A 13791-nucleotide genomic window follows, 5' to 3' on the forward strand; every position below is an offset into this window, starting at 1 on the left:
AAATTAGCTACCATCCGGGGAAAGCTAATGTGGTGGCAGATGCCTTGAGCAGGAAGGTTGCAGTCATATCACAGTTGTCAGTACAGAGACCCCTTCAGTCTGAGATTCAGAGGTTTGGGTTAGAGGTTTATCCCAAGGGCAGAGCTCCCAAACTATCTAATCTGACGGTCAAATCCGATTTACTAGATCGAATCCGTAGAGGACAACCTTCAGATGAGCAGTTGCAGAAATGGAGGCTGAAAGACGAAGCCAAGGGCAGTGTACTCTACATAGTGTCCGATGGTATTGTGAGATACAGAGGTAAAATGTGGGTGCCTAGTATTGATTCGATCAGAGAGGATATTCTGACAGAGGCACACGCATCTCCGTACTCTATTCATCCAGGAGGTACCAAGATGTACAAAGATTTGAAGATTCTGTATTGGTGGCCAGGTATGAAGCGAGATATCTATCGATTTGTGTCTGAATGCCTAACTTGTCAGCAGGTGAAGGCAGAGCATCAAAGGCCAGCAGGAATGCTTAAGCCACTCCCTATCCCCAAGTGGAAATGGGAGAATCTCACCATGGACTTCGTTGTTGGGTTGCCGAGGTCAGTCAGGGGATCCAATGCTATTTGGGTCATAGTGGATCGACTCACCAAGTCAGCACACTTTTTGCCAGTAAAGATGACTTTCTCCATGACACAGTATGCGGAGCTTTATATCAGGGAGATAGTCCGATTGCATGGGATCCCAGTTTCCATTGTGTCCGACAGGGACCCGAGGTTTACATCGTCCTTTTGGAAGAGTTTGCATGCACCCATGGGGACGAAGTTGCTATTCAGTACAGCTTTTCTCCCGCAGACAGATGGCTAGCCTGAGCAAGTGATTCAGATTTTGGAGGATTTATTGCGAGCATGTATGATCGATTTCCAGGGGACTTGGGAATCGAAGCTACCTCTAGTGGAGCTTACCTACAACAACAGTTTCCAAGCATCTATTGGTATGGTTCCCTACGAGGCATTGTATGGAAGGAATTGCAGAACACCAATTCATTGGGATGAGGCTGGTGAGAGGGCAGACCTTGGTCTAGAGATAGTTCAGCAGACTGCAGATGTGGTGGTCAAGATCCGAGACAGGATGAAGACCGCACAGAGTCGTCAAAAGAGCTATGCTGATAAGAGAATAAGAGATCTAGAGTTTGTCATAGGTGATCACGTTTTCGTGAAGAGAGCACCTATGAAGGGTGTTATGAGATTTGGGAAAAAAAGCAAGCTGAGTCCGAGGTTTATTGGACCGTTCGAGATTCTTGACAGAGTTGGGACACTAGCTTATCGTGTAGCCTTACCGCCGAATCTTGCCGGGGTACACAATGTGTTCCACGTCTCGATGCTGAGGAAGTACCTAGCTAACCCATCGCATGTTTTGAGTTACGAGCCGTTGCAGTTGGCTCCAAATCTGTCATATGAAGAGAGACCTGTCCAAATCCTAGACAGACAGGAGCGTAGACTTTGAAACAAGGTGACCAAATTGGTCAAAGTCCGGTGGCTGAATCGAGCAGTGGAGGAAGCCACATGGGAGACCGAGGCAGATATGAGAATCCGCTACCCAGAGTTGTTTGGTAAGATTTAATTTCAAGGACGAAATTTATTTAAATGGGGGAGGAACTGTAGAACCCAAAAATCAGTACACGTATAACCCATGCATTTATTTAATTGTTAATTCATCTATTTAATTTTAAATGAGTTTAGTGATGCATAATTTGTGAAAGTTGCATTATTTTAAATTAATTATGTTTATGTGATGCACGTTAAATATTTTTCGAGTTTCATGTTTCAGGCGATTATTCGATGCGGGATTGAGGAAAAGAGATCGGTGACGATTTCAGCAATTTTTAAATGTGGTATTTTATTTTTAATTGAGAATGGGGCATTTTAAAATAGATATTAAGTTTTTAGCATTTTTAAAATTAATTTATTTATTTAGTGATTTTAAAATTTTTAAAACTTTTAAAGTTATTATTGTGTATTTTATTTTGCTAATTAGAGATTTTGTTATAGTTAAGGGAGAGTTGATATTTTAAATTAGTTACTAATTAATAATTAAGCAAATTATTACTCTCCCTAATTTACTAAACACACGCACACACACTTTTACACACACACACCACACGTAAAACACACACACAATTCCTTCACACTCTATTTTCAGATTTTTAATATTTTTGAGAGAGAAAACTAGGGTTCTTGGTGTCTAGTGCAGCCGCCCCATTTCCTCAGCAATTCCAACAAATTTTCGTGTGTTTTCTTCAAGGATTTTAGCGCCACGTTCGTCCCGGATCAATCCTCGCGCCATCTCCGCTTCGGTATCCTCGGTTCGCTAAACTTTAACATAATAAGGCACGTATATTTTATTTTTCCTGCGTCGATCATGTCATAGTATGTGTTGCGTTGTTTTTATGCATGAAAATACATGTGTGATGTGTAAAGTTTGAGCAAAAATTGTTTAGATCGCATTTTGAACGTTTCTGGATCTGAAAATCTCGTTTTTTCTGTTCTTTTAAAAACTGCGATTTTTCGGTCGTGATTTTGAGAAAACTTTCAACATGAAAATCGTAGAACTTTTTGATACCTTCGATTTGATATAAAATTCAAAGTATTTGGATAAATATTGAGTGAGTTATGGTGATTTTCATGGGACTGCTCAAACTGTGTTTTCTGAAAATATATAATGATGTGTTCTTGAAGTTTATTTGGTGCAGCTTCGTTGGGAAGCGTTGGGCAATCGCTGCTGTGTTTAGGTATATGGAGTATGAGTTTGGGATGAGTTTTGATGCTTCGTTTCGTGCCGATAGTCGTTGGTTGCATTAGAAATCATAGGAATCAATTGGTGTCAAAATTTGAGTTTACGGATTTGTTGCTTGTTTGGTGTGCGTCGTCGTTTGAGACGTTTTTATGGAGTCAAGTCAGTGTTATAGCGTCCTAGGATAAGTCTCGATGGATTGGTTCACGATTCATATGATTTAGTTAGGAGTATTAAGCTTCAAGTCGCGGAGTCCAGTAGACTCGGCTACCGAGCGGTAATATTTTACCGCCCGAGCGCCGCTCTTTCTGTCCGAGGGTAGCCGTCCAGAAGATCTGGTGCTCGAGCGATAATTTGTTACCGTCGGAGCGCGGCCCCATCTGTAAAAATGTTTGGTTGAGTTCATGTCTTTTATTTTGGGAAATGTTCGCACATCATTTTAGAGATTGTTCGGGGTTTGATGTCATGGGTTAGTACGATGATTTAACGAGGTCAAGTCCCGAGTGATCTAGAATGTCATAAGCTATTTTGTACTTCAGTGGTGAGCACGAGTACCTACGTCTAAACTATGCAAGTGAAGTGCTTGTAATCATGTTAGTTTGTGCAGCAGCGGCCCCAAGCGATATCCAACAAATCCTTCAACGCCAAGTAAGTATGTTTGACGTGCAAAGAAAATATTTCAAGTTTTTGAGGTATGCTAAATGTCTTGTAACCAATTATGTATGGGATTGGAAAGCGGTAAATCATGACCAGGGACCAATCCACCCCGTTAAAGCATGAACGAGTTTAGATCAGGATTGGAAAGCGTTAAAGCATGAACGGGGACCAATCCAGCCGTTAAAGCATGAACGGGGATCTCATGTATGTGGCAGTGGATCTTCCTTGTCAGCCCGTACTGTGGTTTAGTCTGATCAGGCGTATTTATGTATGGGTCACTTGCTTTGAAACATGCCTCTATGAAAAATGACGAAGTTTAAGTATGTTAAAGTATGTACAAGTATGTAAGAATGTTTAAGAAAAGTTTCGCGTTATGGCACGTCTATGTTAAGTATGTAATTTCAAGCTTTTATATGAAAGTTCAAGTTTAAATGTAAGTCCAAGTTCATGTATGTACGCTCTATTTTAAAGTTGCATTTGGTTTTATTACGTATTACTCGTTACTGCCAGTTTATACGTGTTGAGTCTTTAGACTCGCTAGACTTGATCGATGCAGGTGAGGATGAATTGGAGGAGACTAAGGGTGGGGACCAAGGAGCTGGCTTGGACTGAGCGGGAGGCTAAACCCGAGGACCGTCATGTTTTAAGTTGTTGGAAATGATCTAGATACGCTGACTTATGTTACTGGTTATGAGACTTTAATCAAATGCTTTTGGCAAACTTTATTTTTAGATCTTTTGTTTCAACCACGTTTGAGACGTACAGTTTATTTTAAATCGAAATCGAGAGTTATTTTATAATTAAGAAAATTTTTATTTTTTGCAAAATTTTAAATAGTAAAAAGTACAGTACGCTACACCTTGTGTGTGCGTGCTAGGGTGGAGGCGTGACATAATGGGGTATGGGGTAGGTTTAAGGCTTATTTATAATTAATAAAAACACTAACACTAGCTTATGACCATTAGCAAAGTTAATTAGGCCCAATTAGTCCATTAGTGCTAAATAAAATTATTTTGTTTAGTAAAGTTTGTGAATTTATTATCCGGGTTGCCACAACGTTCGTATTTTTGTTGAAAATCCAACACTGCTAAAAATTACGTCCCGGCGTATAAGAAAAAAATTACGTCCCGGCGTATAAGATAAAATCATCTCAAAAATAAGAAAAAACATCAACCATATTTTAAATAATTAAAAACAATTATTTAATAAAAATATTTTCCATTTTTCAGCCCTCGGTCTCTGTTCCTCGATCGCAACTCGAATAACCCTTAAAAATATATTTTAATGCATTTAAGTAGAAAAACTACTAAAACATCATATAAAAATATCATATAATCAATTTAGCAATTAAAATCAATTAATTAACTATTTTCCATATTCCTAGATTCGCATGCAGCTGGATTACGTCGTCATAATTTTGGACCTTACAATCCTACTGCCCGAGCACCGAGTCTTCTGTAATTCACTCCCAGAAGTCTCTCCTGGAGCTCGAGCGATAAGATTCTACTGTCCGAGCACGATCTTTCTGCCAAGTTCTCTCAAATTTCTTGTAGCTTGCATATTTCTGTTTCTATTTCAGTTCTTCGGTCATTTCACCTATAAATTCATCACCTACAAGTTAGACATCATCATATGCATATGCTAATTATAAAACGAAGAGAATGTTATGAAATGCACGCACACACGATTCAAACACACACAAAATTAATGCAATAAAATATATAAAAACAACACCTATCATAGTATTTTCAAAACTGAACCATTTTGCCAGTTCAACGAGAATCGGGCATTGGCTTGGTCCAAAAATACTAAAAAATCATTTGATCTGTCAAACCGGTCAGAACCACTCAAAACTGATCAAAAACCGATCCGAGCGGTTGGAACATTTTAATATTTTTTTAAAAAAAAACCCTTGTTTTTTTTATTTTTCTTTAAAAAATTATTATTTTTTGTTATATATATATAAATATTTTGATTTTGGACTTTATTAAAAATATTATTTTAATAATATTATACCTTATTTTGATTTATTTATATATAAAATATTAGAGTTGATTGTATGAATATTTTTTAGATTTTAAAATTTGATAAATATATTATTTTTATTATTTATATACACACATTTAATATATTTCGAATTTAAAATATATTATTTACTATATTATATTATTATTTTATATAATATAACTGTTTTTTAGCCCGATTTTTGCTGATTGACAATTTTTTAAAGTAAACTGGTTCGATCACGGGTCCAGTTATCAAAATATTGGATCCATCTACCCAATATATAATAAACTCCATTTCATTATTTATTAATACATAAAAACTTTAATAAGATTGTCTTACTGATCAATTTTGTGATACAAATTTACTCATAAAAATTATTTTTTTATTTTTTCAAAATATTATTTTCACCGAAAAATATCATTTTTTATTTATTTTTTAAAAAATATTCTGTAATATTTGTTGATTTGAGTGAAAAATAATATTTTTATGTTAAAATATTATGTAATATACTATGAAAAATATTATTTATATTAAAAAAATCAGTTTTCCTTGAAGCTATAAATCATGTCGACCTATGGATCCCTACTCGTGTTAATATTTCATGAATCACATCATCAATTAAAATAAAAAGTTAAAACTACTTTCCATCAGGATCTTAACAAGCCACTGGGGTCCACCTGGTCAAAAAATTCCTTATAAAAACACACACTACCACCCATTCAAAGACCGGGCAGCACCAAATATTATCTCTTTGCCAATCAGCATGTACAACAGCAGTAGCAGCAAATTGAACTTTCCGTGGGCGGACAAGGGCCCCGCAGCCGGCGAAGTCCACCTGCCGGAAAGTCCCAGAGGTCCCATGGAGCTCCTCTCAAGATCCTGGAGCGCCTCGGCTTTTCAAGTTTCCAAAGCACTGTCCCCTCGCAATCCGCCTTTGACGTTTCAGAAGATTTACATCGAGAAAAACAATTCCAACAACAATGTTAGTGCACACGGCAACAGCGTGATACCCGAAAATATCGCCGGAGAAGAACAAGAATCCGGCGCCAAGCTCTCCGGGAAGTCCTTCTCTTTTGCTTCGTCTGCTACTTCTCAGCTCATACTCGACCGCATTATGTCCCAATCTGTAAGCTTTCCGAGATTCGTTGCATGCGTTATATCTAAAGAAATAAAATAATATACAACGTGACGTGAATATTTTCTTGTAAAACTTGTTGCGTGACATTGTCGTTTGTATAATAATCTGAATATATTTTAGAACTTTGTCCAAAATTTCTCGTAAATTGTTTTAATTTCCCAAAAAATCTTTGAAAATGTAGGAAATATCACCATTGACATCGGGCAGGCTTTCTCATAGCAGCGGACCGTTGAACGGTTGTCTTCTGGAGGAAACTGATCAGAGCCCTCCAATCTCTCCATCCGACGAGTACGATGATGTAGTTAAGGTACCTTATATATTTTCTATTTTCTTTAAATCAAATTATGATACCATTCTTTTTCTATATTTTTAAGAATTTCTCAGTATTGATAGAATATTGGTTCCTTTTATTATTTTTCCAAAAATATTTAGTTAATTTAGTTTTTGAGTTTTTTACCACAAAATCCTGGTTTTAATCGAACAGAAGTTACGAGGGGTCATTAATCAGAAATGAGTCTCTTTTTTTTTTAAATCCATAAATATATATAATAACACAAAAAATCTTGTGATACAGTCTCATGTGTCAATTTTTCGAGACAAGTCTTCTATTTGGGTCAGCCATTAAAATTATTATTTTTTATGCCAAAAATATTACTTTTTATTGTAAACATAAGTATGATCGATCCGTCTCATGAATAAAGATTCATGAGACTATCTCACAAAAGATCTACTCATCAACCCTTTGTTCTTTCAAAATCTAGTTTATTAATAAGTGACAGGTCCTTACTTTTTAGTTTTTTTCCCATACTAATTGGGCACAACCAACTTTTTTCTACTGATTACGCATTAAGATAAAGTATTTTGATATTTTATTTTTGGGTGTATGTGAGAGTGACAGATATTATATTCTTGATTTACTACAACACAAGTTAGTAGTGATGTATGATTAGTGTGTGTTGATTGGGGTTAAGAAATTGTTTCAGCTTTCACAACGAATATTGCAAAAAAGTGAGCAAACACAAGTCTACTTTTCTCACTTTCGATGTTCAATTTTGGTTCTTTACATTTAAATGTTTTAGCTTTAGCCATGAGAGAGCCGTTCCCTCTCTCACATTTAGATACATACATATATGTATCGAATATCGAAGAGCTTCGTAACAGCTGGTTGAGTGAATAAGAGGCAAAATATTTATTATTTTTTCTAAGTTTATTTTGAAGGCATTGGCAGAGACTTACATTTCCATGTTTTTTAGATGTAAACTGACTCTCTTTCTTTTAACCAATTTCATCTTAGTTTCAGTATCCCACTCAACAATTACTACACCATCCTTTAAATATAGCATAGCCATCTGCAGAATACTTAAATTCTTACTGTTCAAAAAGTTTCTTCATTTGTACACTGTACTTGAAGTTTGATTTTATCTCCTTATATTTCACTTTGAATCATATGGACTATAAATAGCTTGAATTCAAACTCCAAGTTTTATGAATGAAGATATAGTTGAAAAACTTTAATATCACGACTCGAACTCAACCCGTCATACGACTCATACCCATGATAGACATAAATTGGGCACTACAACAAAAATGGCTTTTCGCAGCGCGCAAATTCTCTTTCCGCAGTGCACATTGCACTCTGCGAAGTTGCAAGCTGTTGAAAGTTCAAGATTATCCGCAGTGTGCATGTGCACGCTGTTAATACTATTATCCGCAGCGGTTTAAATATAACAGTCGCTGATTTAATACCTATTTTCCGCAGCGTGTTTTTAATGAAAGCCGTGAATGGATAGGGTATTAACAACGCACATTATTGCACGCTGCGGATAATATATAATATTACTTTCCGCAGCGTGCTTTTAATGCGCGCCGTTAATGTATATGTTATTAACGGCGCGCATTAAAAGCACGCTGCGGAAAGTATATAATATTTACAGCACACATAAATACACGCTGCGAATATTACTTTCCGCAGCGTGCTTTTAATATACGACGTTATTTCTGTCAAGTGCAACAATATTAACAGCGTACATATTGATGCACGCCGTTAAAATTACCATTCGCAGCGTGCTTTTAATGCACGCTGTTGATGATGTGATGTGGAAAATCATTTTTCTTGTAGTGGGGTCCATAGAGTTTTTTTTTCCTTGAGATCTAAATATTTTGATGATAGTGTGACGTTCGTTGGTTTAAAGTAGGGGTGGGTACGGTACGGTATATCGTATCGAACTACGGTATGATACCGTATCGAAATGTTCGGTATACCGATTTTTTCGGTATTTCGGTATTTCTTCCCACCCCTAGTTTAAAGGGTAATTTGTTTAGAATTTACCTTAACATAGTGCTGGTTAAAGCATTGCTCCTTAGCTTACAAATAGAGAAATGTTCTCTGAAAAACACCACATAACCTTAGCTAGCTCAGAATGGAAAACAATGAATTTTTGCGAGTCCCTAGTGAATTTTGCCGAACTTTATTATTTAAATTGGAATACATTTCCGTCGGAATTCACCAAATTTCTAATGTGACTTGAAAAAAAAAAAAAAGAACTTGTCATATAATCATTCAATTTAGTTCCTGACTATGGCAAATATAATCTCTTAGTACTTACGTGCCAACACCACGCTACAACCATTGTTCACGGGCAACCGCAGCGGCTACAATGGTGGTGGTGGAGGTGTCGGTGGCGTTGGAACCCCAGGTGGCAAGACAGTCGGAAGGTGGTTGAAGGAGAGGAGGGAGAAGAAGAAAGAAGAGACTCGAACCCGTAATGCCCAGCTCCACGCTGCTGTAGCTGTAGCCGGAGTGGCAGCGGCTGTTGCTGCGATAGCAGCAGCGACAGCGGCTGTGTCTGCTAAGGAAAAGGATGAGCTGATGGCAAGACGGATATGGCGGTGGCTTCAGCCGCCACTCTGGTGGCTTCACAGTGTATGGAGGCTGCCGAGAACGTTGGAGCTGATCGCGATCTCCTCATGTCCGCAATTAGCTCAGCTGTTAATGTCCGATCACATGGCGATATATCAACCCTCACTGCAGCCGCAGCCACAGGTAAATAGTTTGAAAAAATCAAGGTTTCAGATGCCCAAATGGAAAGGTCAAACTTCACGAGCAAGTTTTCTAAAATTCAAATTCCATCCCCTGGATTTACAGCTCTGCGAGGTGTAGCGACATTGAAAGCGAGGGCACTGAAAGAAGTATGGAATGTTGCATCAGCTATCCCAATAGAAAAAGGGATCAGCTTAGGCACAGGGGCCAACAGCAGCAGCAGCAATTCTGGAAGCTACTGTGAGGAACTGGTACCTGAAGAGAATTTTCTGGCTGCTTGTAATCAAGAACTGCTCGCTCGAGGTAGCGAGCTTCTCAAAAGAACTCGTACAGGTATTGACATCCCGCTCAATTTTTTGGAGGAAAATAGCAAAACTATAAAAAGGCCCTCCTAGAAAGTAAGAAACTAATGCGTAGTAAACATGATGCTGCAGGTGAACTTCATTGGAAGATTGTCTCAGTTTACATCCATCGAAGTGGAAATGTAAGTTAACCCCAGGTTCAATTTTTCATAAAGGCGTATAGTTTTGTCAGTCTTTGTAAATCTAATTAATGTCCTACAGGCGATGCTGAAGATGAAGAGCAAATATGCAGGAAAGACTATTACCATGAAAAAAAAGAGTAAGTTTCTGCTCGCATAATGATATAAAATTAGTACTCGTGCTAACCTAAACAGTTTTTTATTACTCAATACAATTGACAACAACGCAGATGTGGTTTTAGAGGTCTGTAAAGAAATATCAGCATGGCCAGGGAGGCATTTGCTTGAGGATGGAGAGCAGAGACGATATTTTGGACTAAGGACAGAAGGGCGTGGCGTTGTAGAATTCGAATGCAAGAATGCAAGAGATTACGAGATGTGGACTCAAGGTGTCTCCCGGCTTCTGTCAATTGTGTCTGAAAGGAAAAGAAGGAATCAAAAAATAGCTACTTGAGTGACAAAAAACTTGTATGATATAAGATGTATGATACAAGAAAAAGAATTATGGTTTGTATCTGTATTATCCTACCTGGATTATGCTTTGACTTGTTTGCCTTTCCTTGTATTGATATTTTGGCCCTTTTGCGTCCCTTGAGTTATGAACAACTTTGTGGAAATGGAAATTACTATGCATGAATTACTACTGTAGGGGCAAAATAATTACTTCTCATGCAAAAGTACACAACGCTCCCGGCACGAGAAGGGCTTCAAGTAACATATATGAAGTAATAGGTTGATGGCATCTAAATAAAGGGATACAGACACCCAGATAAATTCATGTATGAAGTCTCCGTAAAAATATGTAAAATCTAATAACGAAGCAGTTTCGCCAATGACTCATCTCAGAGTGGAGTCCGCAGGCACGCAAGTCAATAGCCCCCCATAAATAAAAAATAGCAATTAACATTTTTTAAGCAAAAATTAAGGAATTCTTATTAAGAGAGGCGGACAGAGATAGAGATGCCACTGCCAAAGAAATGCTTATCAGCTATGAAGAATTGGGTATACCATGCACCAATTTACTGGCAAACAAATAACCACAAATGAAGAAGCCTAGAGAACGTGCTTCATGCAGCAACTAATCAAGAGGCGAGAACCAACGATATCTTACAGGAATAATTCGCCAGGATACACGGCAATGCAATGGTGCATGAATAATACACAGCTTCATACAACAAACGGTACCGTAAAAAGTGCTCAATTATAAGAATACAGAAAGGGAAAGAGTAGCAAAAATCATATTCATACAGTTATTTATTCGAAGCACACGATTCAACTGGCCCATGAACAAATAAATGAGGCACCAGTGTTTCAATAACAATGACTGTAGATAACATCCATTTTACATACCATATCAAATATCCAAGAAGAAAATAACTAAGTAGACAAACAAACATGCATAGTTTTACTGCCTATCTGCGGCTCTGAGAATGTTCAACAAAGATAGAAAGAGGTTTATGACATCTAGATAGAGTGCAACAGCCGCCCAGATGTACTCATCATATTTATATCGTTTGATCAGATTATCAGTGTCATAAATTATGTAACCACAGAAGATGATAGATGCCAGGCCACCATAGATCATCACGCTTATCTTACCCAGAGGGAAGAAAATCTGCAAGATAAGAAATTCTTCGGAAAATCAATATTTTTCTACTCTATTTATCAAATATCAGCTTATTACTATCTGAGCACTTAAATAAGACAGAAATTGTAGATCCACAAACCTGAATAACTGAAAACAGCAAAAGTACAATAATAGCACCGAACAGAAAAGGTCCTAGGAAGTTGAAATCTTGACCCCTCCTTGCAGCCCAGAATGTGTACAAAGTAAGACTGATAACCACAACCGCTGTTAAAATAACTGCTTCCAAAATAACTTTCCCTGCCATCAATTCCAATTGTGCGGACTTTCAAGGGTCAGTTAATCATCATTTAGAGAAGCGGCTGGTTTACCAAAATCAGCAAGATTAACACAAAAAATCTAGCTTAAACTGAGGTATGGATGCTACATTCAAAATGTAAAATGATTTCAAACACCTTCTTCACTTCTATTTATCTGTCCCTTCAACTTCTCCCACACTATTATTCACCCCCAATTATTATCAGTAGATCAAGATAGATTGAATGATAAAAAAACTTTTCACAGAAAAAGGAAAATATGTATCAATTACACACACCGTGTTCGCCTATAAATAGGGTATATACATGTAATGCTTATGTATTGTTGTGCTTGAAGAGCAAACTTGCCACATAGGTAGTTTTCTATGCAAGGATAACTATTTATATCCAGCATATCCATAAAACAGACGTCATCTACATCCTCCATATCCACAACATAGTCATAAAGCAGATGTCCAACCACATCCTCCATAGCCAGGATCCGTGACCATATAATGGCCAAGCATCCACATCATCCACTCTGGCACTATTGAATATTGATTCTCAACCCATTCCATATCAAAATGTGGTAGGTAGCAATCTTAACACAAAATGGGAAACTTGGAGCTCCCATCTCTGCGTATCTAAAGGCAATCCATATCTCCAATTTATATATGAGGTGAAACACAAAAGGTTATTCAATCTATTTAAATATCTTTTAACTCGTGCCTTACAAGTACTAGTAACCATTTAACACAACCAATCACCATATTTGGATTGATCTACGATGAGATTCTGGCTTTAAGCTTTAATAATTATTACATATAAAAAGTTTTAGCTTCGACAAGATGGTTCAGAAGATAAATCTTCTCATCTATTAACAATCTCTGTCCTATCGTGATACCAATGTCAGTTAACCATCACCGCAAGCCTCGGCATATAGTAATACGAAACTATATCATCATTCAGACACTCGAACAAACAAAACAAAAAAAAATGCATAGAATAGCTTACCGCTGGTGTAGGCACAAGTCAACCCCACCGGAAATGCAAGAGTCACCGTGAACAACCCAAGTAGGAAGTAGTTCAGAGGATGCCTCTTATAATAGCTATGCAAAGGGCACAAAACTGCAATCCATACAAACAAACCCACCAGTCAAAACAGAACCCACAGCAGATAACAAAGGAGGAGGGCAAATTTCGGGTTTCTTAATTTACACACAAGAATACAAGGAAGAGAAATTATACCAATAAAAGGGGCGATGATGAGAACTATATAAATTGCCAAACCAACCCTAGTGGTTGCAAAGAAATGAGATATTGGGTGCACACTGACAACAACAGAGCCCACAACGATCGTGAGGAGTAACTGAATACTGACAATTCCGTATATTTTGCGGATAAACGACCACCGAAGCTCAGGGCTTTCCAACATCATCGGATACAGCGGCCGACTGGCCGATTCAATGTCGTCTTTCCACATCCCTCACGCCAAAAAGGTACAGAATTTCAGCAAAGGAAATCGGGAGTGTTGGAAGAGTTTATTCAATGAAAGGGGGAAAATGATACAGTTTGTTCATTAAATTAAAAAAAAAAGAGCGAATGTAATTCACTTTTTTTTATCTTTTTTTTTTTCAAATTAATTTAAAATTTAATTATTTTATTTAGTGTATTTAAATTTTAATTTTATTGTTAGGTTTACTGCTTTAAATAGTCGTGAATGATCTATATGAGTGAATAGCAGTGAAGTCTCGAAGGAAACCTGATGATGGGAAATCTCCTAACAGAACTGAATGTGTGTTGTGGC

General features: G+C 37.3%; 1 protein-coding gene and 1 pseudogene across 1 annotated transcript; one reads left to right on the forward strand and one right to left on the reverse strand.

Annotated features, from left to right (window-relative positions):
* The first annotated feature begins 6185 nt into the window (after positions 1-6185).
* Positions 6186-10689, forward strand: LOC142531109 (VAN3-binding protein-like; annotated as a pseudogene).
* Positions 10690-11330: 641 nt separating this feature from the next.
* LOC142531110 (protein LIFEGUARD 2-like) lies at positions 11331-13544 on the reverse strand. Its single transcript, XM_075637141.1, has 4 exons — positions 13233-13544; positions 12999-13112; positions 11831-11988; positions 11331-11718 (listed from the first exon to the last, which is right to left on the reverse strand). The coding sequence occupies exons 1-4, from the start codon at positions 13465-13467 to the stop codon at positions 11509-11511; spliced, it is 717 nt and encodes a 238-aa protein (XP_075493256.1). The 5' UTR covers positions 13468-13544; the 3' UTR covers positions 11331-11508.
* Positions 13545-13791: the final 247 nt, after the last annotated feature.

The sequence above is a fragment of the Primulina tabacum genome, chromosome 17 (genome assembly GCF_025594145.1).
Source record: "Primulina tabacum isolate GXHZ01 chromosome 17, ASM2559414v2, whole genome shotgun sequence".
Classification (NCBI taxonomy): Eukaryota; Viridiplantae; Streptophyta; class Magnoliopsida; order Lamiales; family Gesneriaceae; genus Primulina; species Primulina tabacum.

Excerpts from the sequence above, each read along its gene's own strand:
- LOC142531110 (XM_075637141.1), bottom strand. The coding sequence starts at position 13,467 with ATGTGGAAAGACGACATTGAATCGGCCAGTCGGCCGCTGTATCCGATG. Across the intron at positions 13,113-13,232 it reads CATCATCGCCCCTTTTATTG|TTTTGTGCCCTTTGCATAGC; the intron begins GTATAATTTCTC and ends TATGGATTGCAG. Across the intron at positions 11,719-11,830 it reads TGCTGTTTTCAGTTATTCAG|ATTTTCTTCCCTCTGGGTAA; the intron begins GTTTGTGGATCT and ends CTTATCTTGCAG.